At 40.5% G+C, this 27,602-nt stretch overlaps 2 protein-coding genes across 8 annotated transcripts in view; one reads left to right on the forward strand and one right to left on the reverse strand.

Moving 5' to 3' along the window:
- Window positions 1-3,202, forward strand: part of kcnab2b (potassium voltage-gated channel, shaker-related subfamily, beta member 2 b) — a 92,074-nt gene extending 88,872 nt beyond the window's left edge. For all 6 annotated transcript variants that reach the window (XM_037541145.1, XM_037541146.1, XM_037541141.1 and 3 more), the window contains one exon: window positions 30-3,202. In XM_037541145.1, the coding sequence (XP_037397042.1) occupies window positions 30-119 (90 nt within the window). In that variant the 3' untranslated portion in view covers window positions 120-3,202. The remainder of the gene's footprint in view (window positions 1-29) is intronic.
- Window positions 3,203-3,294: 92 nt separating this feature from the next.
- Window positions 3,295-27,602, reverse strand: part of megf6a (multiple EGF-like-domains 6a) — a 46,093-nt gene continuing 21,785 nt past the window's right edge. Inside the window, exons 10-34 of one of the 2 annotated variants that reach the window (XM_017709913.2) lie at window positions 27,361-27,492; window positions 27,134-27,262; window positions 25,965-26,093; window positions 25,697-25,831; window positions 25,466-25,594; window positions 22,124-22,249; window positions 20,799-20,930; window positions 19,775-19,903; window positions 18,596-18,727; window positions 17,791-17,919; window positions 16,981-17,109; window positions 16,568-16,696; window positions 14,636-14,764; window positions 14,245-14,373; window positions 13,717-13,845; window positions 12,365-12,493; window positions 12,090-12,221; window positions 11,815-11,943; window positions 11,160-11,288; window positions 10,901-11,029; window positions 9,887-10,015; window positions 8,066-8,194; window positions 5,014-5,142; window positions 4,765-4,893; window positions 3,295-4,679 (exon numbers count right to left, since the gene is read on the reverse strand). In XM_017709913.2, the coding sequence (XP_017565402.2) occupies window positions 4,603-4,679; window positions 4,765-4,893; window positions 5,014-5,142; window positions 8,066-8,194; window positions 9,887-10,015; window positions 10,901-11,029; window positions 11,160-11,288; window positions 11,815-11,943; window positions 12,090-12,221; window positions 12,365-12,493; window positions 13,717-13,845; window positions 14,245-14,373; window positions 14,636-14,764; window positions 16,568-16,696; window positions 16,981-17,109; window positions 17,791-17,919; window positions 18,596-18,727; window positions 19,775-19,903; window positions 20,799-20,930; window positions 22,124-22,249; window positions 25,466-25,594; window positions 25,697-25,831; window positions 25,965-26,093; window positions 27,134-27,262; window positions 27,361-27,492 (3,188 nt within the window). In that variant the 3' untranslated portion in view covers window positions 3,295-4,602. Of the gene's footprint in view, window positions 4,680-4,764; window positions 4,894-5,013; window positions 5,143-8,065; window positions 8,195-9,886; window positions 10,016-10,900; window positions 11,030-11,159; window positions 11,289-11,814; window positions 11,944-12,089; window positions 12,222-12,364; window positions 12,494-13,716; window positions 13,846-14,244; window positions 14,374-14,635; window positions 14,765-16,567; window positions 16,697-16,980; window positions 17,110-17,790; window positions 17,920-18,595; window positions 18,728-19,774; window positions 19,904-20,798; window positions 20,931-22,123; window positions 22,250-25,465; window positions 25,595-25,696; window positions 25,832-25,964; window positions 26,094-27,133; window positions 27,263-27,360; window positions 27,493-27,602 lie in introns of those variants that run through there. The other variant, XR_005130727.1, reaches the window with a different exon arrangement.

Below are 27,602 nucleotides of genomic sequence, written 5' to 3' on the forward strand. Positions count from 1 at the left end.
GTTCAGAGAATATTTGTTTTCTCATGCAGGTTCTTCCAAAGTTATCGTCATCAATCATTCATGAGGTGGACAGTATCCTAGGCAACAAGCCGTACAGTAAAAAGGACTACAGGTCCTAGAGGGAGCGTTTCTCTGCTCTGTTTGCTCCTCTGTCTGCCTGAGCTTTGACTGAATGAGACCTTGGCACACAGGACTGGCACGGTCACAGGTCCTGCTGGACAGGCCAGCTCACACACCCAATGGAGTTTGCTGATTTTAGGTGGAAAGAGTAAAAGATCTTCAGAATGACAAGCAGGAGAGGGGCGCAAACCCGGACACAATCAGGTAGAGGCCGCCTCAACAAGCAGAACGCTTCTTTAACCCAGAGAGGAACCACAGAAACGGACACGCTCGTTCACTCGCTTGCTCTTTCTCTTTTAGACAACTAGTAAACGCAGAGTTCCAGAGGAACGTCTGTATCTATTCTATACATGCATGTGATTCACAGGCCAAAGCACATGCTTTCTGTCCTTTACCCTGGAAATATAACCATCCTACAAACGCTATTGGAAAATAGTCAGCATATCATTCTTAATAGCATTGGCCAAACACAGCAGTCACTGACAAATCTGTAACGGAATGAAGGAATGCTTTGATCAGCAAAATTCTTATGCCTAACACATCATCATCCACCTCTGCCTGGAGACTGGCGGTCAGATCTCTTGAGCAGTAAAATTACAAAGACTAAAAAGACATCCTTAACACCTTTTACCCAGTTAAACCCAGTTTAACTACACACTTCTATAACCTAAGAATAACTCCACCAGTTTGCATTGTAGGCCATGTGGTTACTAAATAATCCACCTTAGTGTGCAATAAGCCTGGGCTATTAAGGGTTAACCTCTAACACTAGCACATCCTGCTAGGGCTCCTGCTAATCTGATCGCGCTAGCAGAGAGGTTTTGAACATCTCTGTCTTCAGAAATTCATGAAAATGAGTTCATTTTCCAGTACATATAAAGGAAAAAGTGTATATTCATTTAAAATGATAATGTCGAATTTTTTTTTCTATATTTGGAAAAAAGTAAAGTGAAAAAGTATTTTTTCAGAGTGTGGGGGCCACTCGCCTCCCCCTAGTGTTATAAACCCTTCACTGTAGGTTAGGAAGCAAGTGAGCAGTTTTAATATTAGTGCATACAGTAAACTATCCAGGCAACAGTGGTTCGCTGGGCTGAAACCAAAGAATTCTTATTAATGTATGTATTCTCTGTACTCTATTGTCCTCCCAAAATATTAATAAACATGTCCTCCTAATATACGTGTGGAATGCACACATAGCTTGAATTATTTAAAAGGAGAATATAGACGAAAACTCATTTTCATCATAAGAATTTTCCAGTGTAATTCATCTTTCCAGTGTTCCATATATGCTGATTTGCCTTAATGTTAAATATATCATTTATGTCTGTTTTAGAAAATAGAGCACAGCTCATCCTTAATATGTTAATATATTTATTTACAATGTGTTTTTATTATTATTATTAATAATAATAATATTATTATTTTATCTTGTAAAGTATTTAAGATCACAGTGAAACCATATCCAGTTTGAAGAGATGTTGAATTACTTTGACCACTGGTGTGGTCAATGTCAGAGACTGATTCCTGCCTCTTTTCATGTCCTATCAGAGGCAGTATTGTTTTCTGTGTTTGTTTGGCCAGTGGCTCCCTCTGCTGAGCAGTGCTGCACTGCTGGGTCAGTGCCAGAGACACAATTACAGCAACACCAAATCCTCTCACTGACCATCTCGTTTACGGCTGTTCCACAAACTACTGTTCACATTTAACCAAGCACTGCTTCAGTTATTGTACACTTCCAAAAACTGTCTCGGAATATTGTCTCCATAATATGGACTATAGAGCACTGTACTGTCACTACGCATGAAAATATTCCAGTACATGTTGCTTCTTTTGCGAATAGTACTGTCTGAAATGTATCTCTCACGTTAGATCATTTACAAATGTATTATCACAGTAAAGGTTGCCAGTCTGAAGTACAGTACAGGAGGTTTGTATAACTGTAATTTCCAGACAATTTTTACCATTTGTACAGTAGGCCATAATGTACATCTTGTATAAAACTCTGGCACCAACATAGTAAGAATGCATTTGAACTGCAGAAGCAGAATTAGGGCACTGTAAAAAAGCTCACTGTAAAAGATGAGCACCAGTGTTTATATTTCAGAGCTGATCAGAGGATGAAGATTTCATTTCAGTGCAAACCACACATAAATGTGGTCTTACAATATATGCAACTGTCACTAAGTGCATAAATAACTGGCTAAAGACTTAATAAACACATTAAAAAGCCCATCAAAAAGATGTTAAATGCAGCATTTGAGTGCCGTTGGGCTTTTAAAGGCTCCTTTCGTCAAAGTCCACTGCTGAAGGACAGTGGTTTAGGAGTCAGGTCTGACTGCTGAGGGTTACGTTAAGTGTCTACAGACATTCACCTGTGTTAAAGTTTATGTAGTGTACTTTGCAGAATCTCTGTATCCATCAAACTAGATGGTCATGTTTTACGGTAAATGAGTTTTGCTCTATGTACAGCGTGTAGTATCAAGCTTCTGGTTGTATCGCAGCAGCCCTTGGATGAGCAGCAGAAATGACTATATATTTGCACTTGCTCAAAAAGCCATTAATATCTCTTCATTGGGTGTGGCTCATCATGTGGAGCTGTGTGTGTGTGCTGCAGCATGTAGAGGACGCTGTTGGTGCATGTCATTTTCTGAAACAGCCTCTTATTTATTTGAGCAAGGTTTTCCTTTGAGGATGGGAATTCCTGCATTTCCCTGTAGAGTTAGCTCAAGTTGAGTACCTTGCTGTATAAAGATGCTAAACCATCCAGTAATCCTATGTTGTCAATAGGAGCGCCTGTATGTAAATGAAACCGGATCTTTTTAGATAAGATGTTTTAAAGATTTGACAGGAATTCGATGAGATTTTGTTCTGCAGCCCGAGTTGTTGTTGACCATCGTGTGAACAATGTTTTCATTTCCTTTTGGATGCATACATGTTGGGATGTCGGTCTGATTCCTCTGACTGACCTCTGCGTACTGTACTGGTTTTACTGGATGTCATCACTTTTGCCTTGGCAAGCATTTGTTACATTGAGCTTGAAATATGTACAGCTTAAAACTGAAAATAAACCATAATGCATAAATTGTGGTGTGTGGCTCATTACTTAAGCGTTTTATGATGTAATCTCGTGTACAGCTTGATTCCAGAATCCTTTATAATTGAAGACTACAGTAATGGTTTGCTAACTCAGCTTTATTTTAAAGCATTACATACAACTGAGAATTAGAAGTGCTGTATTTATCCCTGGTTTAAAACAACTAGTACTGAAAGATGAATTCTTTTGTTTTTGCGTAGTGCACTTTCTACTTTATGGATACAGAGCAGAATTTACAGATGAAGTGTCTTTGAGACATATGTAGAAAAATACATCCTTCTATAAAATACCTTTCATAAATGTAATCAAAATAGTAACATTTCTTATACAGTAAAATGGAGGTGTTTAGCAGATTAAGGTTTTACAGTACTTATATGCACACATGCACACAAAAAACGTGTATAGACACAAAAACATGTATACTCAGCAATATTACACTTTCACTGTTTATGTACAGATCTGTCCAGATAACCTGCCTTCCACCCAATGACTGCTGGGATAGGTTCCAGCTCCCCCTGCAACCCAGAAGGATAAGTGGCTTAGAATATCTTTGCTAGAAACAGCCTCACAAGATATTGCTGCCTTATATTTACAGTGCACAGTATTGTGCACGATATGTTTTGAGAGAACTTGCCTCAAAAATGATAGTGACCAATATAAAGTGATGATTTTATCAGTGGTCTGGATACAAATATTACTATCATTCTGTTAAAAGCCTTAATACTCACTGGGGTTGTTCATACATGTATATAAACATATCACTGTTGACAGAATAAAAGCTTGTATCTCCATTTTTGACATTTTTCAGTTTTTGGCATAATTTGAAAATGCCTGTTACCCTTTACACTGTGTGTGCATTTCATGAGGAACGGACTTAAAGAAATGACCTAAAATGACTTGGAAAAAGTTTGGTTCCATTGACTAACATTAAAAGTAAAGTATGTTTTTTCATTCTCTTGTAAAGTTATCATTTTGGAGATATGAGGTTTTCTTCTGACAGTGATATGTAGATTTAACACATTTTTACAGATCTTTGGAAAGAACCTCAAACTTGTGATGTCTTCTGTCCAACCTGCAGACATTTACCCTGATCTTTCCATTCTTTCATCTTTGGTCTGGATGCTCCCAGGGCGTACTCCGTCAGTATCTGTAGCCATAATGACCATGTTTCTCCTTCACGGGGAGTCTTTGTTGCATGTACAGTGCATTGGTAATTACTACAAATATTTAAAAAAAGAAAGATTTATGTCTAAAAGTTCCCAACGTGGTCAAGTTTCCTCAGGTACTGAATAAACATGCTTCCATTGTGGAGAAAGTTTGTAGTGCACTTGTTTGGTTTGCTGCAAGGGCTAAATGGTCATTAAGGTAAAGGATCATTTTTGCAGCTGTTATACTGGCAGGCTGAGTTGCGTTTGATCCTTCTTTTTCCTTCTGTGAAGCTGGTGAGTCGATATAAAAACGCTGCCTGTAGAGGAAAGTCAAACAGTAAAGTAACTAAAGGGAATGTAAAAGATTTTTTTTGTTCTCTAAGCAAGAAATGATAGATGTACCCTCTAAGCAGCTTGGACCCATCCAGCCATTTGGACATGTGCACTGCCCGTTCCGTGGATTACACTGTGCTCCGTTTCCACACTCACAGCTTTCAGAACATTCCGGACCATAGCGATTCAGAGCACAGGCTTAGCACAAGAAAATTGAGTAAATGTAACACTGTTACGTAAAATTTACAGCATCAAAAGGAATTACAGAGAAAAAAAGACATTACAGTAATATTTGCAACTAGAATGAATGAATCTTACTGAGATCACAGCGGGTTCCCATCTTTCCTGGTGCACAAAGACATCTGCCGCTTACAGGGTCACATGGTGTGTCTCCATCACAGTCGCACGTGTTGGCGCAGTTGGGCCCAAACCGGCCCTGCTCACAGTCTGAGAGGAGAACAGCAGCACTGCTCAGACAGCAGACTTAAGGATGGTACCTTCACAACTGTTTAACTAAAGTACTGCAGTGTGTCCAAGAAATATTTTTGACGTATTAGTTTTAGGTTCTGTGCTCTTCAGCATTTATTCACTGGGTTTATTTTGTAAAAGACTCTACTGGAAATGACAGGTGTAGGAACCGCCCAACGGTGTGTGTGTGCATAGTGCATAGTGGTGAGCACTGCAGAACTATCTGAACAAGCAAAGATTTCCAGACATACAGTGGGTTGCAAAAGTATTCAGCCCCCTTGAACTTTTCAACCTTTTGCCACATTTCAGGCTTCAAACATAAAGATATGAAATTGACATTTTTTGTGAAGAGTCAACAACAAGTGGGACACAATCGTGAAGTGGAACGAAATTTGTTGGATATTTTAAACTTTTTTTTAGAAATAAAAAACTGAAAAGTGGGGCGTGCAATATTATTCAGCCCCCTTGCTTTAATACTTTGTAGCGCCACCTTTTGCTGTGATTACAGCTGCAAGTGGCTTGGGGTACGTCTCTGTCAGTCTTGCACATCGAGAGACTGAAATTTTTGCCCATTCTTCCTTGCAAAACAGCTCGAGCTCAGTGAAGTTGGATGGAGAGCGTTTGTGAACAGCAGTTTTCAGCTCTTTCCACAGATTCTCAATTGGATTCAGGTCTGGACTTTGACTTGGCCATTCTAACACCTGGATACGTTTATTTGTGAACCATTCCATTGTAGATGTTGCTTTATGTTTTGGATCATTGTCTTGTTGGAAGATAAATCTCCGTCCCAGTCTCAGGTCTTTTGCAGACTCCAACAGGTTTTCTTCCAGAATGGTCCTGTATTTGGCTCCATCCATCTTCCCATCAATATTAACCATCTTCCCTGTCCCTGCTGAAGAAAAGCAGGCCCAAACCATGATGCTGCCACCACCATGTTTGACAGTGGGGATGGTGTGTTCAGGGTGATGAGCTGTATTGCTTTTATGCCAAACATAAGTTCGATTTTGGTTTCATCTGACCAGAGCACCTTCTTCCACATGTTTGGTGTGTCTCCCAGGTGGCTTGTGGCAAACATTAAATGAGACTTTTTATGGATATCTTTGAGAAATGGCTTTTTCTTGCCACTCTTCCATAAAGCCCAGATTTGTGCAGTGTACCACTGATCGTTGTCCTATGGACAAAGTCTCCCACCTCAGCTGTAGATCTCTGCAGTTCATCCAGAGTGATCATGGGCCTCTTGGCTGCATCTATGATCAGTCTTCTCCTTGTTTGAGCTGAAAGTTTAGAGGGACGGCCGGGTCTTGGTAGATTTGCAGTGGTCTGATGCTCCTTCCATTTCAATATGATCGCTTGCACAGTGCTCCTTGAGATGTTTAAAGCTTGGGAAATCTTTTTCTATCCAAATCCGGCTTTAAACCTCTCCACAACAGTATCTCGGACCTGCCTGGTGTGTTCCTTGGTCTTCATGATGCTCTCTGCGCTTTAAACAGAACTCTGAGACTATCACAGAGCAGGTGCATTTATACGGAGACTTGATTACACACAGGTGGATTCTATTTATCATCATCAGTCATTTAGGTCAACATTGGATCATTCAGAGATCCTCACTGAACTTCTGGAGTGAGTTTCCTGCACTGAAAGTAAAGGGGCCGAATAATATTGCACGCCCCACTTTTCAGTTTTTTATTTCTAAAAAAAGTTTAAAATATCCAATAAATTTCGTTCCACTTCACAATTGTGTCCCACTTGTTGTTGATTCTTCACAAAAAATTACAATTTCATATCTTTATGTTTGAAGCCTGAAATGTGGCAAAAGGTTGAAAAGTTCAAGGGGGCTGAATACTTTTGCAACCCACTGTATCTAAGATGTAATACATAGCAATATAGTAACAGGACTGTAATGTATCTGTAAAGCATTTCACATGAGATGGTTGTCACACCAAAGGAGTTCCATACATAGTAGTTTCCACTGCTTCTAAGTAGACTTAAGGCCAGATTTCTAAATCATGGTGGTAACAGCAAAATGTGCACATTGTAAATAAGAGCTATTCATAAAGTCACTGTAGCGGTGATTAACACACCAATGTCTTTTAAATGCTGCATATAATATGCAAAAAAGCGGCAGTTGTGTGGACGAAAATGCCTTGTTGATGTGAGAGGTCAGAGGGGAATGGGCAGACTGGTTCCAGATGATAGAAAGGCAACAGTAACTCAAATAACCAACCAAAATCTCTGAGGAACGTTTCCAACACCTTGTTGAAAGTCTGCCACGAAGACTTAAGGCAGTTCTGAAGGCAAAAGTGGGTCCAACCTTTACTAGCAAGATGTACCTAATAAAGTGGCCAGTGAGTGTGAGTGTATGTATGTGTATATATATATATATATATATATATATATATATATATATATATATATATATACAATATAAAAACAGAGCTTTATTTCTCATTGATGAGAATTCAAGCCTTCCAGATTTATTTACAAATGCAGCAACATTTTTTACCAAAGTTAATTTCATTTAAACTTCGTGATTTTTTCACACACAATTAAAAATAAAATTGATATGCTGAAATTCTGCTACTGTGGCGAGCCATTTGGGATTTTATTTCCTATTTTCCTTGATCTCATGAATTCAGTGCAGGATATGAAGGAACATTTACCAACATGTCAATTCACACAACACTGATATACCCTGGGGTTATTTCTACAGTTCATCTTTAGTATGACTTCGCTGCAGTAATGTTTACAGATATGGAAACATGCAGTTCATAAATAATTACTGGCATGACCAATTCAGATGGAACAAACAGAGATGTTTGGTAGTAATTACATCACTGCACCTTTCTAACAAATTCGTCCAAATACTACTTAACAGTGCTCTGGTATAATCAGTGTTCCTCACCTCTCTCACAGCGATCTCCTTGGTAACCTGGAGGACAGTGACAGTGGCCAGAGCTGGGCTCACACTGGGCCTTGCCATGGCAGTCACAAAGATGCTGGCAGCGGTGTCCATGGAAACCAGGAGGGCAAGCTTTAAACACAAACGCAGTCATATGCTCCAAACACAATTGCTCACTATTACAGACAAACAAAATTTGTAAAAACACACCAAGTTTAATTTTTAATGTTTTGCTTTCAGGTTGAAGATTGGTGTTCACTAGAAATGAAAAGGCATTTTGTGTGTTAGAATATGCTCGACCACAGTCAAACAAGACCGCAGCGTGCAATTTCAAGAAAATTCAATAAACATGCACCAACTGGAAAGCAGATTTGGACATGGCACAAACACAGAGTGTTTGGCAGGAGCTGGACTACCAACTTGACGTGTGTCGTGTCATAGGTGGTGCGCATATTGAACATTTGTGAAGCTGAGAAATCGGTTATAAAATCTACACCCCTCTGAGTTTCTTGTTGGAATTTTGATAAATCTTCTACTGTTCAACATGAAGCCTATTCAACTTCGTTTGCATAGGACATGTAGTTACTCAGACATTCACATCGCAAATTACGTCAATTTTTGGGACATCCTGTATAGTTCACTTCACATTGAAGTCCCACAATGCATTGCAAATTTTTGTGTATAGACGATGTACACTACAAATTCCAATGTATACCATAATGTAGTGGGGTCTTAATACAGTAAAACAAGAAGAGGGCAAAACATGGCAGTTTTACATACAAATGTATGTCAAGCATTTTTACATAATTTCATAATTTTACATTAGCAAACTGCAATGCTTGTTTAACATTTAGTAGCTTCACAGATGGATTTAAACTTGGTGGCACAATTTAGCTAAATTTATGACGGTCAATTAATGATTTTCTTGCTCACCCTAATGTTTAACCTCTCTAACTGCTGTTAGGTTCTTCGAGCTGGCTGCTCTCCAAAGGTCAAAACTGCAGCATCTCTCTGTAACAGCTAATCATGATCCTGCATGTTTGTGGTGATTCATGCTCATGAATTTTAGCTGCTTGCTTGATTTAAGGCCACTAAGGTAAATAAACATGATTCACGTGTTGAGATAACAGAGATTAACAGAGTGCAAACTGCTTTCCATCAGAATGTCCATCTATAGTGCTGCATGATTATATTTTTACACAATAACAGGAAATATTAATAAGTATTTCTTAAGTATTTCTTAAGGATAGGGCAAGATGGAGGCAGATGATCCGCTGTGGCGACCCCTAAAGGGAGCAGCCGAAAGAAGAAGAAGAAGAAGAAGATTTCTTAAGATGACTTTTTTTTTCAATGCCATATTTCTGAATTATTTGTCATAAACTCTTCTCAGAAGAAATGATAAGCTTAACTTTTTCATTGTATTTCATTGTAAGAAGTTCTGGAGATAAACCAGAAAATGAAAAAACTCATTTTAAACTGATAAATGCTGAAAATCTTTTTCAGCTCTTCTACAAATCAAAACGACAAGCGGTTTATCTGTTATTTACTTTAGATGACAGATTTGCTTTCCTGAGATGTAATACTTCAACAGCGAGAAGCACAAGAGACATTTTTATTACAGGGAACTTGTTAGCTACAAACATTAGCCGTGTAGCATGCTGGTGAATTATAAGCTACAGACAAAACCGTTGGAAGGTCAACTATTAAAGCTGAAAACTTGTACATCACTCATTGTCAATTGTTTATTTATGTAGAACGTCCTAATTCACAAGGACTGAAAGCAGATGGTCTTGCTGTATTATAAGGTATTATTATGTTTCTCACCATGTTGGCAGAGATGACCATAGTATCCTGGAGCACACTGACACTCTCCTGTCACCCTGTCACATGTACCATTGTTCTTGCAGTTGCATTGCTGGTGGCAATTGGCTCCGTACCTGCCTCTGGGACACTCTGAGAAATGAAAACAAAGTAGCTAAAATAACATATACCTGTATATCTACAGCTAACATAAAAAACAAACACACAAGGTGGTGCAACCGTCTAAGCATATCATCAGGAGATCGAGAGTTCGATAACTGGTGATGCCCCAGCCATCCGTAGCTGGGATTCCAAGACAGCACAATTGGCCTCGCTCTGTCTGGATAGGTAGGATGCCCCCCGCTTTTTCCTTCGAAAAGAAGCAGTGGCTGGTTTCACAGGTCTCCTGTGTTAGCCTTCAACCCTACTAGTGTTGATAGCTTGTGTGATTGGGGAAGTCCTAACTAGCAGGTGGAATTGGAAATGATAAAATTGTGGTGAAAATTTTATATATATAAACAAAAAAAGCACACATTTTCTAAGCTGGGTCTTGGGGGAGCTGGAGCCTATCCCTGTGGCCATTGGGCGGAAGGCCATTAAAAAACAATGCAACTCACATGCATTGAGTTGAGCAAGTGCTTTATTCTGCATAACCATTTTCTCATATGAATTGTCTTTATGAAGTACAACAAAGCTATACACACACACACACACACATCACCCATTTTTGCATAAAACTGATGCCAATCAGATTATTCCGAAGTTTTATGATCAATATTCAAATCAAAATTGAGCTATTTCACTTGGCCATATTCCTGCTGTCATCACTGAGTGAATACACACGCCCGGTGTGTGGGCATGTGTATTCTTTTGGGCATCGGTTTGTTCAAATTAGTGACGTACAGGTCTCACTTCCAAACACAAATGGCAGGTCTTACTTTAGAAAAAAATCTAAAATGAGCATTAAGGCTTATATTGTGAACGCATATAGCATTTGTAGTTCTTCATCTGCAGGCTCATTCAACATAATTACCTTACCTGTATCACAGCTGTGTCCGGTCCAGCCTAAGCCACATGTGCAGTTTCCTGTCACAGGATCACACACTGCTCCGTTACTGCAGTTACAACGCTGAGCACAGTCCTCTCCAAACCAGCCCTGAGCACAGCCTAACAAACACATGCAATAAATGCTTTCACAGTAAGCTACAAAGGAAATAGCTGGAACTGCAGCATTGATAGTGGACATACACTGTATATGTTTTTAAATAAACAGAGAGCATGCTGTGACGGGTCAGACCTTGTCCACAGTCCTCTCCTCGCTGTCCGGCTTTGCACACACATCGTCCTGTGACTGGATCACTCCTGGCACCATCTCCACACAGAGCCACCCGTATACAATCCTGTCCATACCACCCAGCCGGACACACTATACATGTTGGAGAAGGGAGGTAATCACAAATAAGTAGTTTACCACATTATCTACCATTATTCCTATATTTGGGGTTCTCAGGACTGGAACTGACAACAACAGGATTAAGACCTACTAAACATTTGGTGAAAAAAATCACTTTTATTTGCACTGTAGCTATGAAGCTTACTATTTGCAGGGTAGCATTGAACTGCATTCTTGAATGATTGCAAACTTATGGCTTCAAACTCTGTTAAGTTGATAAAAAAACAGACTTTAAGCCGTCTGCCACTACTGTTTTTACTGCTCTGCAGTGTAATTACAGGCTGGGATCCAAGCAGATTACTATTTGTGTTGTAGGGCACGCATCAGTCTTTCTGCCATTGTTTGTCATATTATCCTAATCATAAAAAAATGGTATTACATAGTGATTAGAGGACACTACAATCTCCCGCAATACACTCTCAATTTCAGTGAACACTACAGATCTCTATGAATGAATCTATACTGGTCTTGGTATGCAGAGTGTGCATTTGTCACTCACTGATATTGCAGTCTGGTCCGATGTATCCCGGAGGGCAGACACAAGTGCCACTGGTGGCTTGACACACACCACCATTAAGGCACTGGCATACACGCTCACAGTTAGGGCCATAACGACCCTCCTCACACTCTATGACAGCAACGACCAAGCACAGGGAGACATTACTCAGAAAAAAATGTAAAACATAAAATAGCATAAGCACTGCATGAATTCATGTTATATCGTTTACGCTTGCTTTTCTATAGAAGAATGAAAAAGTACAAAATGAGGCTTGCCTATGTCACACTTTTCACCACGGTAGCCCGGTGCACAGTAACACAGCCCAGTGACAGGATGACACAGTTGGTTGGCCTCTGAACACTGACACACCTGATTGCAGTTTAACCCGTAGGTTCCGGGCTGACAAGCTGCAGAGCGAGGAAGAAAAAGAGCTTTCCTATATCACCGAAACGGAAACGTGCTCAGATTGGATACAGCCACATTTTCCGAACAGATTCATGTAGCTCCTGCAATGTTCATTTCACCATGACCATGCTTTGCTCATACTCACTCCGCTCACAGCCATTGCCCGTGAAGCCGGGAGGGCAGCCACACTCGCCCGTCATGTGGTTACAGGAGGTGCCGTGAGGACACAGGCAGCTCTGAGAGCATCCTTCTCCATAAGAGCCAGGCAAACAGGCTTCAACAAGAAAACAGATGTATTACATTACGATTGCCAGCAGAGGGCAGTAAAACAGAAACATTCTGAGATTTGTGAGAAAATAGAATCAATCTGCTTTTCAAGATGTAGAGATAAAACCAGAACGGCTGATCAAGTCCACGAGGTTGTGTAGTAAATAAGGACACAATTAAATCAGTATATAAAGGGGGCGGATATAAAGGCATGGATATAAACAGGTTAAAGCCTACTGGCAGTTGATGAAGGTCCAAGACACATTCACATTCAACAACCTCTTGAGAGAAGAGCTGCAAAAACAGATGGCAGTAAAGACACCAGACCCCCTGCTTCTTCCCCCACAGCACTGTTATAAAAGGAGTCTTTGGAGTTCTTAGGGCAGTTAGTCCTTTGACTACTCAAGAGTATCAAACAAGGAATGAGCTGTTTTGTTTTGTCCATGATAGCTACTAATGTGGGCAGATTTATTTGTTATGTTATCACTTCTAAAGACTCAGAGCAAAGTTCAATGACACAGCCAATACTTTCTATTGATACAGCTTTTTACTCTTTGTTATTTACATGTTTTTTTAGAAAAAAAAGAGAGAACCAGATGAACCACTCCAGATGTTTGTGGTCAAACCCAGAATGAAGAACATAGATTGTTATTCAATATTCCAGTCTTACTATTACCATCTTATTACTGAACACACTGTAGCTGAGCTACAGAACAACAGCTCAAGAGCTTCATAACGTACACTGCAGCAATCAGTCATTCATTCGTTATAGATTCACTAAGATGCGGTCAGTTCACTACACATGGGACAAAACATCAGCTGTCATGACATGAGTTACAAGACAGATTCTACTGTAAACTACACGTATTCTAACCCAATTCAGTAAACAAACACCAAAATGAGCAGACTATGTTATACATAGATATACGATACAATGGCCATGAACAGTCGCTGTGTTGTACTGAGACACTCACCATCGCTTTCAGCCTTCACGCTAAGGCCTGCCATATATTTTCTTTAATGTTTGCATTTTCATAATCACTGTGGTTTTTGTCATATAAGCTTTTGAGCTCTGCTACCAGCAAGGTGGGCTCTTCGGCTGCCATTTCTCAATGACAGAGCTCTGATTTGTCAGCCTCATTGTTACTGCATCCGTACAACATAAAAAAATAAAGGTAACTTTGATTAAAAATTTTACACAGCATCATCATCATCGTCACGTCAACTCACTTTTCTCACAGCGGATTCCTCTCCACCCTGGGGGGCACAAACATGTCCCAGTGACGTGGTCACAGGCAGCTCCATGCTCACACCTGCAACGTTTCTGACAGCCGGGACCAAACAGCCCTGCTTCACATGCTGCACATACACACAGGCACACAGCTCACATTAATATGTTTATTTTTCACTCTTGTGCTTTTCACTTAAGGCTATAGAGCAGCTATTTACCAATACTTTGTGTAACTCTCCTGGAATTGGATTAAGCCTAGTCTTGGACTACTCTCCAATGCCAGTGGTGTTTTTCCTTTATAAATATGCATTTTGTCTGGGTTTAGGCTTAATCTGGGTCTGGGAAATCATTCTTAACTTGCAGTTCTCAGCTTTACATTCATCAATATGTCTTCCTTAGGCTGAAGAGCAGGTTCAGCAGCCTGGACTAGTTGCAGGTTGCCTAAATAATCATCCAACAGTTTTTTTAAGACATCTGTGTGCAGGCATCAGGATGATGTGTGTATGAAAGCTAATAGGCATTCTCGCCTGCTTCACACCGCTGGCCCACCCAGCCTGCTGGACACGAGCACTTTCCATCCTGCCGGTCACATACACCCTCGTTCTCACACTCGCATATGTGCTGGCAGTCAGGACCGTAGCGGCCTGGAGCACATTCTGTCAGTAGGGCAGTCAGAAGAAGGGAAAATTAGATGGAGAGAGACAGAAAGAGAGATGGGGGTGGGTTTTGCTCAGTTTGCAAAATGCTAAGTAGTGTATACAATCTTCCATTACTTGCTAGAAACATGGCTCCAGTGTAAAACTAAAGAAGCAAACTTTGGATACAAATTCAAAGCATTCCTTTAAGGAAGTGGTCAAATATTCAGTAATTTGTGGGATAAACACACAGACCTCTGACTATGACAGGTCTGTTCCTCACCAAGTTCACACGCAACCCCCGTCCATCCACTGGGACAGATGCAGTGCCCAGTGATCCTGTCACATAACCCACCGTTCTGGCACAGGCACCGCTGGCGGCATCCGACTCCATAGAAGCCAGCCGAGCATTCTGGGAAAAATCAGACACATTAAATCCTTAACCACAACTGTGTCGATTTATAGACTCGATAAAGACCGTCTCCTCATCCAGTTCAGCGTGTTCAAAAGTGGTGGTCTAAAGAAAGAAGATTTGGACTAACATTAAGGAGAAGTGCAGCAGCAGGCAAACCACAGCCCACTTTGTCTTTCTCTCAGCCTCACAATCTGTAACAGCGATTCAAGAGCATCTTATTTCTGTGTTAATTATATTAGTTATGAAATATTTAGTGACTATTATTAATAGTGGTGGTGCACACTGTATAGAGATATGTATTGTATATGGATGTGTACTAGGGGTGGGAATCTCTAGGCACTTTATGATTCGATTTGGTTCAGAGAGCTGCGATGCGATTATAAAATGATTATCGATGCATCTTCTTTTCTATATAGGATTTCTTTTTTTCACTGTGTGACAACGTGTAAAGCAAAGTATTTGTAATAGTCCATAATGAATTTACTGCCATCGTCTCGTATTAATAAAACAAATGGAAGCGATGTTGCAAGTACACTGGAAAGCTCTCATTCACTGCTCTTGTTTGGAGCACATGAGACACTGGCTGCCACTCATCTGCAATAAAATGTGCAGTTACAGTGAAATAAGATCCTGTGGCTATGGATGTCTACACAGCACGTTACAGCTATCCTACCCGTTTAATTCAGTGAATGTGGGGGGATCGCTTTGTCAGTAACATATGGCTCTCAACGACAAAGAACAGAGCCTTATCCTTGGCAATAAAAGTTCAAAAAGCAATAAAAATTCACTTCCAATTTGGGTGGAACATCGCTTGCTTGAGCATTTGGGAACGAATGGACTTCATAAGCACTGCAGTTGGGTTCCTGATACGTTACATCCGCAATGAGTGACTGTCAAAAAGTTGTGAAGATGTCAGCTTCTCCTTCGAATTTTCCCGTTCCACCTTAAAAGTTGTCACGTTTACATTCTGGCGCCTCAAGCACCATTTAAGGTGGAACGGGAAAATTCAACCAAGAAGCTGCATGGTCGAATAAGAAGTTGAATTTAGCCTCATAAAACAGTTGAACGTTGAGAGACATTTTACAAGAAACTATTCAATGTTTGGGGAGAATTTTCCTGATGGAAAGGGGAGAAAAGCGACTATAGTTAAAGCTTAAAGCAAAGTCTGTGTTTTTGTTTATATTTTTTATCCTATATTAGGACATTATCACATACTGAGACATACTGAACATTAAATGTTGTGGCTAGAAAGGTGGTTTGATTTTTGCTGAAAGAACAAAATGGCTCTTCTTGACATTTGGGCTGTTGACTCCTGACCTAACCTGACTTTTAATGAGGGTGCCGGTTAATTTTCTCACCCATCCAGTTGAATCCACTGAATTAAATATTCAGGAAATTGATTTTTGACATTTGTGAATTGATTCAGAATTGTCCACATCCGTATCACGATGCATATAAGAATTGAGTTTGCTACCTGGCAAAATGTAATACCTAACAAAAAAAAATAAAAAATGAAAAAAACATAGATTCTAAGTTCCACACTGTTTCTTTAAAAGATTAAGCATTTCCTGGAGGGAAAGTATAGTAATCAGCATTCTCTGTTTGTCAAATTACTCATATTTATATAGGTTATAAATATCCTCAAATTAAAAGCTCATAATCGGTTTCCTTTCAAATCCAACATGCCGGGGAACAGAGCCAAACCAAAATACCTCTGTCTAATCAGTCATAAACTGCACTGTGGAGGGGGGCTGGGGAGCACACTGGTGTAAGACACTGTATATGCTTGATATGCTGTACCTTGCTCACAGCTTGGCCCAGTCCAGCCTGGCCTACAGTGGCACTGCCCATTGGTAGGGTCACAACTGGCACCGTGATGGCAGTTACAGCTCTGCTTGCAGCCAAGGCCGTACATGCCAGCCTGACATTCTGCAACACAACACGACACAGAGTTCAAAGCAAAACACAAAATATTCTTTCCCCAAAAAAGGTTGTTACAACAGCTCCAGGAACACTAAGGGACCAACTTTCCACATCACAGGCATAGCTGGATAGGAGCCCTATGGCATCCATTACTTAACATGCTCAAATAATGAGTGTGCTGAACTTTGCATGCCACTGGCATACACACAAACCCTGAACATCTGCTTTACCATTTTACTTTGGAGCTAAAGCTTGTGAGTTAGTATGATGTCCAGGTCACTGAGACTCACTGGAGGTGCAGCGGAGACCAAGCCAGCCAGCTGGACACACACAGGTTCCTGTCACATGGTGACACTGGCCACCATTTAGACATTCACACTTCTGCTGACACTCTAGACCGTAGAAACCCTGTGGACAGGCTGCAGACAAACACACAGACGTTTTGATTTTCTTATTTACAGATATGCACTGCCTGTGAAAAGCTTGCATTCTTCTGAAATTATAATATGCTGCATTTCAATTAAGCAACAAAAATCATTTTGTTAAGAAAGGTCTTGTTAACGGCTATAAAACAGCTATTTTCTAATACTTTATGTGCTGCTTTCCTGCACCTGGATTGAGCCTAGTTTTGTCAAGCTTGCAATGAAGTGTTTCACCACTGAAAATCTGATTTAGTCTAGGTTTAAGCTTAATCTGGGTCTGGGAAATTATTCCTAGGTTTTGCAGCTCTCAGACAAGTGCCTTTTTTGATCTGAAAAGCAGGTTGAGCAGCTTGGACAAAATGGACAGTTTTCTTTTCCAAAACATATGTTTATTAATATATTTAAAAACACAAACTGATTTCCCCCCAAAGGTGGTTTCAACAATTCAAAGGTTTCATTGCTCGTGGCCACAACAACAGAATAATGTGTGCAGTTTGGCTTTATTCCCAGGAAAATGCAGTCATAAATACTGTCATATTTATTTACACAAGATACCGGGTTAGGCTCTGATACATTGGCAAAAAGACAAAGAAAAGATGACCTTGAAAAACTAGGTGTTGACAAGGTGGTATATACACAAAGTCCTGCCCCCAAACATACACACGTCTGCTTACTTACATTTTTCGCAGTATGTTCCAGTCCAGCCTGGCAAGCATGTGCAAGCTCCACCCACAGGCTCACAAACGGCACCATTTTCACACGGGCACTGGTGGCGGCAGCTTGGCCCAAAATAACCCTCAGGACACTCTTTTAAAAAAGTGCACTGTTAGTGTGATACAAATGTTAAAAAGCTTCTCTTTACACAGCACTTAAATGAGCTGCACTTATATTTTATTGTACTGCACTGTGTATTGGAGTTTATTGTATTGTAGTGTATTGTATTGAATGGCACAGAGTTCTGCGTTCAACTCTGTTCCTTTTTCTCTCGGTATCTACAGTGACTTTTTGTATCTAGCAGTATCTGAGGTCAGGACTGTCTTTCTCTCTAAGCTATTGGTAACTAGCAAAGATACTTTCTCTAGATAGACAAAGCACTTCTTGTAAGTCGCTCTGGATAAGAGCATCTGCTAAATGCTGTAAATGTAAATGTTAAAAAGCTTTGACATAATCAGTGTTCTTCCCTGCGTTTGAAGCCAGCTGTACCTTGCGCATCTGAATCACTTATCACTTACATCAAATGCCATTTACAAGCTCATACTGTACGAAAATAGTTAGCCTGATTGACATGCTGTGACACCAGTGCTTACATTGTACATGAAGTGCACTGCACATAGACAATTTACAATATGCTGCATGAGTACTGGTAAGGTGTCCTATATCAGCTTTTCTAATTTGTTCATTTAGTCAAGCAGTAAAGTTGACCTACGCAGACTTTATCACAAAAATGGGCTGAAACATATCTGGGAAAGTGAAAGTTACGCACTCTGCCCACAGTGGGTTCCAGTGTAGCCAGCCTCGCAGTGGCACTGTCCTGTCACTGCATCACAGCTTGTTGCATGGCTCGTACAGTTACACACACCAGCACAGTCCACTCCCCAGTGCCCCGGCTCACACACTGCCATAGAACATAAACATACATACACTAATACTCTGACCACCAGATAAACATACATACACTAATACTCTGACCACCATCACCATTTAACACCATTACTCTGAGCATATCATCACTCTACCGAATCTGTAATCCTCAACTCGTCAAGTAGTAGTTTACATTCATTATACTTCTTTATCTCTTATGTCAGTTTGTTCCAACAGCACTATTTGATTGGTTGAGAAGCATTTGACTCATGATTTTATTTGCTAAGCAATGACTCACTTTATTCTGTAGCTAACCATTAATAATTTTCTACTTTGACAGTAAATACAAAAAGATAGTAAATCACACTGGAGAAATTTGTTAAAGATAATATAAAACATACACCCCCATCTGGTAAAAGAAGAGAGTGACAATAGGACTACATCAAATTCTGAACCTATTGCTCTTAAGCAAGCTTTTTTTTAGTCAGCAGCTGTGATTGCAGAATAAACAATTAAAGTTAATCTGGCAAGGTTTGAAAAAGTTGAGCTGAACCTGATATTATAACAGTTTTATTGATCTGTACAGCAAATGGCTAATGTTACTTTTTTCGCAAAAGGAACTGCCCATATTAAAGCATATTGAATGCAATATTTGGGGTTTCTTTGCTTGATTTTTGTCCCACTTTTATCTTGATATCTGTCAGTTTTGCAGAACTGTTGTAAAATTAAGCAATAAAGCACCCATGGTGTATCTTTTTGCAAATAACATCACAGCTATAATGATCTATGTTATTATTTGCAATAACAATTACTCTTGTGTCCTGATACATACATTCACAACTTAAGTAATGTTTCGGATGTTAGGGTTAGGGTTACTAACAATAACCATACTGTTGATTGCAGAATTGTGCACACAGAGCAACAACAAATACAAATACCGCCTAAACTGTTTGGCAACAATTTTGCAGAATCTTGCAGAGTATAAAATCAATGCTGAATCAAAGCTGCAGCCAGCATGGAGCACATCTCCAGAGTGAGAAGTGAAAAAAGCATTAAGCAATATTTTTACAAAGGTCTTTACCCTTCTCACAGCTGGATCCAGTCCAGCCGGGTTTACACGCACACAGGCCTGAGACAGGATGGCAGCCGCCATCGTTCTCACAAGAGCACCGAAGCTGGCAGCCCAAACCAAACCAGCCAGCTGGACAGACTGTAGGAAAAGAAAAAAAACATGCACTATAAAACTCCTTATTGAGAGATGTGGGAACACATCACTAAGTTGCAGGTAACCAATAAGTCTAAAGTCAATACAGTCAAGTCTCATTTCAGGTCCTGAGTCAGTACAGGCAGGAGTCCCAAGTCAATACAATCCAGAGTCCTAAACTCAGAGTCAGTATGCATTCTTCAGCCATTTACTGCCATTTCAACACTGAACAAAAAAATGATGGTACAACCATGCTTACAGAAAAGTCAGCACAATGATGGTGAATGTACAGCTGAAGTTGGATTCTTATACAATTTTTCTGTTCAACTTTAAATGGGAAAATGTGAATACGAAGCCAGTGAATAAAAAGTCAACTTCAGCTTTGTGGTGAATATTGTGCTTTTTTCTGTTTCTTTCATTTACCTACCCCGCGGAAAATGGTAAGTTAGCCTGGTAAGTGAAGTTTCTCCAGTAAAACTGGAACTAAAGTGCTGAACGAAGACTTAGTGGTGCTATTGATGCTTCACTTGTTACTAGCAGAGCAAACTTGAATCCCTCACACTTCACTCATCATCGAATCATCGAAGTAAGCCCAGCATAAGCAATAGTAACAGACAGAATACAGACAGATGCTCTCCATGTTTCCACAAAACTGAGTCTTGAGTCTTTCAGAGTCAAAAGACCGAAGTTCAAGTTAAAGAGCTGTCAGTCAAGTCACAAATCTTTTTTTAATTTGGTCAACTCAAACCCTCAATCCTTGAGTCTGACTCAAGTCCACAGCTCTGTTTATTGTTTAGTAGAGACAGCGAAAGCCTGAGAAGGTTGAAGTATACACTTTCTGGAAGAGCTGGGCAGGAAAGCTATAAAATTAGCCTTGATTAAAAGCAATGGGCAATCTCACCAGTCTGACAGAGCTCTCCCCTGTATCCTGGCTCACACACACAGGTTCCGTTCTGCTTGTCACACATTGCTCCATTCTCACAGGCAGGACACAGTTCTGCGCAAGCCAGGCCCCAGCGCCCCTCTTCACACTCTGTAACACAACAAAGAACTTTCCATTTTACTACATTAACACTGCAACCTTTGTTTTTCGTTAGCTGATCTTACTATGTCTACAAAATTCATATGTCTCCACCAATGGCTCCTAAACATGGTTCTGGAGCAGCCCTGTCATGTATATTTTGGTGTTTACTCACAAAGGACATGAAAATGTGTAGGACAGGGGTGTAATCCAGGACTGTATTCTTTAAAAAAAGGTTCCTAAATGATTCTTGGCTTGAATGTACAGTTCAAAGGACAATGTAGAGGATTTTTAAAACTTCAACACAAGTTTCTTCAAATTCATGCATCTCATTAAGTGTTTTTAAAGAAAACAACTGTCACAAGTGTTTTTTAAAGAATCATTCACTGAAAAGTTCTTTAGGGAAGCAAAACTGATCCGGTGCCTGTAGCATTGCTACAACGCACTCTTTTCAGCACCATTATTTTTTAGATTTTAAGAATCATTGGTCTAGGCAGTTCACGACCTGTGGTAAATCTTTATCAACTAATCTGACAGTAACTCCACTTATGCACGCTGATATAAGACCACAGAGTTGTCAGTCTGCCAGGGAGCTCGACCACATTTATCAGTCATCTAAAGACCATCATCGCAATGTCAAAAGTGCGTTTGAGGCTCCTGTTTTGACACTCCAGCTGGAAGCTGCTCACTCCTCATTAACACAGATTAACACTTTCTGACTCCCTGGGAAAAACAAGATGAGTGTTTCCATCTTTCCACACTCTGCTACCTCTCGCTATGAATCTCTGTGCTTCTGAGGAAAACTGCTGTAATGAAGAGGCCTTTGGGGGACATACGTTATCATATCTCTGTGGTCTTTGGCTGGAGATGTGCTAAAACAGCTTGACAGTGGCTAAGAATAGAGACGCAGATCCAAACAGATTCTTTCTCTGCTTACACCCCTCACCTCAAAGTCAGCCCTGTGGGCCAGATCCCACTTGCACCAGAATGGAAAGTCATTAATGGTAGAATCCTTTCTTTCTAGCATGGTTAGAGCTTGGAGAACAAACTGAGATCAAATTGTCAAACACAATACTGTGCTGTAAAAATGCAGAATGGATCCATTTAGTATGAATGAATTTGACTGATTTCCTATAAAGTGTTCCACCAGTGATGCAGAGAGCTTTTCCACTCTCTTCAGCAGAATGCAGCTCTCTGCAGCTCACCTTCACCACAGCGCTCTCCTGTTGTTCCAGCAGGACAGTGGCAGATTCCAGTCACTGAATCACACGCTGCACCATTACAGTCACAGGACACAGAGCAGCCAGCCCCAAACGTCCCTTCTGGACATTCTAGTAAAGAGACAAACACACATTTTTTATATAACTCAACTTTTAGAAGAGAAACACATGCAGCACTGACAAAACCAAACTTGGTTATCCATTAAAGTAAACTCAATGACTACTCTGTCTTTGGTCTCTATTTTGAATTATTTTAACCCCTTAAACATTCGGATTCTCTTCCTACTTCACTTACATTGTAAGAGATACATGCATGTTCCTGTTGACAACAGCAACATTATTTTATTCAACTGCAACATGTAGAACTGGAACTTTCTGGGTGCCAGAGTGTTTTCTAGCATGACAAATTATACACGAAGCTTTGTTTCTTGCTGGAAGCACTGCATTTTTTTCCCAAGTGAGCATGTGAGCTCATTCAAAACAGAACTGGGATCAGAACAAGGTTATTATTCATTTGTTTGTAAGAGTAATGACAAAGCATGTGTTATGTGTTCTGTTCCCATGAATTTTCTTTTTCAAAATCGTAAGAAATGGTAAATAGATGGGAAATAGAAAAAATCTAGAATTTTCAGCTTTTTTGATCACTTTAACATATCAAATAAATTCAATGGCAAGATTCAGAAATACCAGTATTAATAAGAAAGACTAAATAAAATGACTGAAATAGCCAGTTTTTCGTATCTACTTCAAGGGCCTAAACAAGAACCCTTTGTTTCTCTAAAGGCTAAAGCTAACTTCTGTCATCATCATGGTTTGGCATCTTCTCAGTGTACTATATCATCAATTACAATAGCAGTGCATCTCAGGGGTCTGGGTTAAGTGCTGGTAGACTGGGGTTCTAGGTTAACTACAGTAATACTAAGGGCATGACTTGAGTGCACTAACACTGTAGGTCCGAGTTGAGCACACTAAGACTGTAGGTCCGAGTTAAGTGCTGTAGGACGGGGTTTCTATGTTAACGACAGTAGGACAGGGTATGAGTACTGCATTTTACTGCAGTAAAACTGGAGATCCAGAAGATGTTGGTTAATCAGCTCTGCTTTAATGTATGTGTACAGGCCTGTTGGCCAGCAGCACAACTCAAGTAGCAAGAAGAAAACCAGTAAGCAGGTCACAAAGCCATGTCAAAGAGCTAATCTTGGCTCTAGGCAGCCCATGCAAATCCATATCCAAAGCAAATCAACGATCCTGAAAAATAGGAATGATGGTCAGAAAACAAAAGACCACTGCAGAGGCTGCAGGTGAACTGTAGAGGTGGCCCGGTGTGACTCCCCTCATTGCCTGTTCTTCCTAATCGATGGCAGATGGAGCACACCGATCATTTAACGACTTCCAGACCCAGTGTCCTCCCTGCCAGCTCAGGCTTTCTGTAGAAATATTCCGGATATTTCCATACCCCCCTTGGCTCCCGCAGCGAGGGATGGACTGAAGCGCAGAGGACGAGGCTGTGGGGAATCAGGGTTGTCTCCATCCACTGACACACCACAGCATAAGAAGTTTCCACTCTCCATGCTTCCAGAGAGTCACTCGAGAGAAGATAAATAACCTCTGCACACATCACTACGACCAATAGCAAGTCAACTGGCGCAAAAGTTCTTGAATCACAGAGCAGAACATTCTAGCTTTATATTCTTTCATGCTCTTAAATCTTTTACAGCAGCATGCTGCGCAATGACATTTATTTATTTCTCCTGGTTTTTCCTGCAAGTGAAGTACAGCGTTGTACAACATCTATGCAAAGGAAACTCACTGCTACAAAAGTACAGCAAGTGTAGATGAAAGCGACTCTGTCGTGTGTTTTTGGGTCTGGTATCCATGTTTGGCTCAGCCTCTCATTCCGCTTGTGTTGTCAGCTGCTAGTTTTATTTTCCCATATGGCTTTTTGAAGCTTGTACATGAATGTAAGCACAATATGAACCTCGTGCCACTAATGTAGCTCAGTGTTTGCTAAGGCTCAATTCCCTTGAGAGCACAAGAGAGCAAGGACTGCAATAAATTTTAAGCTTAGCAACACATCCGGACTGGGGATTAGCCAAAATAAGGGGAATATGAAAGTGTAAATCAGACCATATGAAAGTAATGTGAGAAAGGTAATGATGTACTACCGATTATAACAATTGTGTGGTTGGCTGAGTGGCATTCTATTCCATGTTGTGTATCACTCATTTACCTGTAATGTCGCAACAACAATCAAACCACAAAGTCTATTACAAGCAAAAAGCCTCCTGAAAATGGCAACATTAACATCTTGACCTTGAGCAACAATGACCCCAAAAAAAAGCACTTATTGTAATCAACAAAGCTGACATCATCCTTAAGACAGACGCACTGTTCCACCTTAAGCAGGATGGTTAAGCCAGCCACCTTTCATTTAAATACTTCTAAACTAGCCAAAAACATATGAGGACAACCAAATTAATGGGGTGAGGAAAAGTGAGCAAGTTTCAGTCCGTAATGCCTTGTTTTAGATCTGCTGCGAGCTACTGATATTGCTTTTAAATGTGTTATACATGTAAAACATGTATCCAGGTTTCTCAAGCTATAAGCTGCTAAGTCCATAGTTTGTTTACATTTTGTCTTCACAAGCAGACTTGAGATATCTAGTGTAGACATCCTGAATTTTCTGTGACATTTTATATTTAAATATACAGGGATTCACTTAAAAGAGGCTCCAAGTATTCTGTAATAACTCAAGGACAAAGCAATCGGAACAAAACAACGTGCAATGCACTCCTCAGTATATGGAGCTTCGAACAAGCTGGGATGGCCCTGCGTCAGAGCGATGACTTAGGCGCCAGACAGCTGTCACAATGTATAACCTCCGTTTGCAACTTCCAGGTGCACACCCCCGTACCCCTTCATGCATCTGGCAGAAAACAGAGATCACTTTCAGCATCACATGTAATGCATTGGATTACACATACGTCAAGGTATGTAGTGTATGTATTGGTTCAGATTGCTTCGTAATGGGAGTTACAGCCTCTTGCAGGGCTGAATTAGAGCTTTATTTCTCTGCAGAGTGTAAATAAAGTTTTTTGTTAATCAGTTTTTGTGTCATCATTGTCTCAAAATCTAACTATCAAAATCAATAATGAAACTGTGGTGTAATCGCAGTCATACGATACTGGGAGACATTGGTACTATTGTGCATTCGGCCTTAAAAAAGCACCACACCACTGCCAATATCTCATGGTACTCCATAATAAGGGCACTCCAATGTCATGCAGGGAGCTAAAGGGATCAGCAAAGTAAGAACTGAAGATAAACCTCGGTCACAGTCCTCGCCATGCTTTCCAGCTGGGCACTGGCACTCTCCGGTCGCATGATGGCAGGGCACTCCTGATGGACACTGGCATTTTGTCTTGCAACCCAGGCCATAGTAACCACTGTCACACTCTGAAGAGCCAAGAAGAGAAGAACCTCATTCACAACATTTTTACCTCGATTTTTGTCAGTGAGATGAAGGACAAAGGGCAGCAAAACAGAAAGTCCACTAACCCTCACTACACGTTCTGCCCTGATAGCCAGGTTTACACATACACATTCCATGCCGTCGGTTGCACTCCAGAGTGTTCTGCTGTACACACTGACACTCAGCTGAACAGCCAGGTCCATATAACCATCGAGGACAAGCTGAACATGGAGACATAAAAGAATTTAGAAATATGAAAGAAGCATCAATCTTGCACCAGGTTATCTTAAATCGAAACAAGTCAAAATTAAAACATTTGGGAAATTGTGCAGAGACTATTGAGTTTTGACTCACGTAGATGGCAGAACCTCCCATAGAGGCCTGAATCACAGAGACAGGCTCCATATGTGCGATGGCAGCGTCCATTATTGGCACAGTTGCACTTCTTATTGCAGTGCTTTCCATAAAAACCTTTAGGACAGCCTGCAAGCACAGAACATGTTACACTACCTTCACATTAAGGAGACTTTACTTTTAATGAAATAAGGCAAAATACCTCAGAAGGTGTGTTAATACAAAACTGCCATTTACTAATTCTTTGGGGATACTTCGCAACACCTAGCTTCATGTTCATCACAGTGTCTATAATGTTTGACCAGTAAGAATACGCTTACGGTTATAAAACAGAGAAGAAGCTTTACTTATGGATTCAGGCAGATATATCATCATCAATACACAGGCATAGGTCAGTTCCAAAGTAAGCCACAAAACATAGAAGGCGATCATACCAAGAAGGGAAAAGAGTCCAAAACATATGGAAAATGTCAAAAACCAAAACATCCAAAAAACAAGGCAAAAGTACAAATGGGCAAATCCAAAAAATCAGCATAAACAAGGAACAGGAGAAAAATCACAAGGTCAGAAACACAGAACAAACCAGAAAACCCACTCAGTAGATTCACTAGGAATGCAATACCTCACAAAGTAACCGGTCTGAAGCCTGGGCTTATATACTAAACTACACTAAGCATATGGCACAAGCACACAGGTGAACATCATGAGTATTCAGGAGAACTTGAGCAATGATTGGCCGCTGATGATCTTCGCGGAGTGAGGTGATGAGGCGGAGGACTATGGGAAGTGTAGTTCCTAGGCTGACTGGCCGAATACATGACCTTGTCTTTCTTGGTAAGAAGAGCAAGCTTTGCCTAAATAATGACTTCATAGCTTTCAGTTTTCTTTTGCTAACTGTTGTTAAAAGCACGTTACAATTTTTTCTCAGAGTTGTTTTTAACAGCTGAAGGGTTTGAGTGCTGATGACTGTAGACATCACAACACGGTGAGAACATGTGTGGGTTATTCCCAAGCCAGTGCTTTTGTCAGTTGTTCCTTTTGTTGTGCAGTGTGGAAAGAATGGCATCTAAGTTTTATGTTTACATATTTAGGTTACTGACCTCCCAAACTATATTGCATAATAGAGTACGAGTTGCATTAAGACACACTCCAAACCACCATTCACTCACCGTCTTGGCACATGTCTCCACTGACCCCTGGTGGACAGCGGCAGATTCCACTCACTGGATCGCAGGTGGCCCCATTCCTACACTTACAGGTGAAGGAGCAGTTCTTGCCGAACATGCCCTCAGGACAGGCTGGTGGTCAAAAATGCAGACATGTCATGTACTGATAGTTTGTGGTTATGGCCATACTTTATATTTGTGGGCTGCAAATCACTACTTCCTGGACTCACTCTGGTTGCAGATGATGCCTGTCCAGCCATCAGGACAGTCGCATCCATTCCTCTCAATGTTACACACTCCACTGTTAGAGCAGTCATCACAAGACAGACTGCAGTCGTGGCCAAACGTCTCATTCAGACATACTGTGTAGTTTCAGAGTGAGATAAGCAGTGAACACTGATTACCTTTTATCGGGGGGTAAATCTTTTTTATGATTTGATTCATTAGCCATTCTTTAAGAAATGATTCAGTA

Source organism: Pygocentrus nattereri, chromosome 9 (genome assembly GCF_015220715.1).
Source record: "Pygocentrus nattereri isolate fPygNat1 chromosome 9, fPygNat1.pri, whole genome shotgun sequence".
NCBI classification, from domain to species: domain Eukaryota; kingdom Metazoa; phylum Chordata; class Actinopteri; order Characiformes; family Serrasalmidae; genus Pygocentrus; species Pygocentrus nattereri.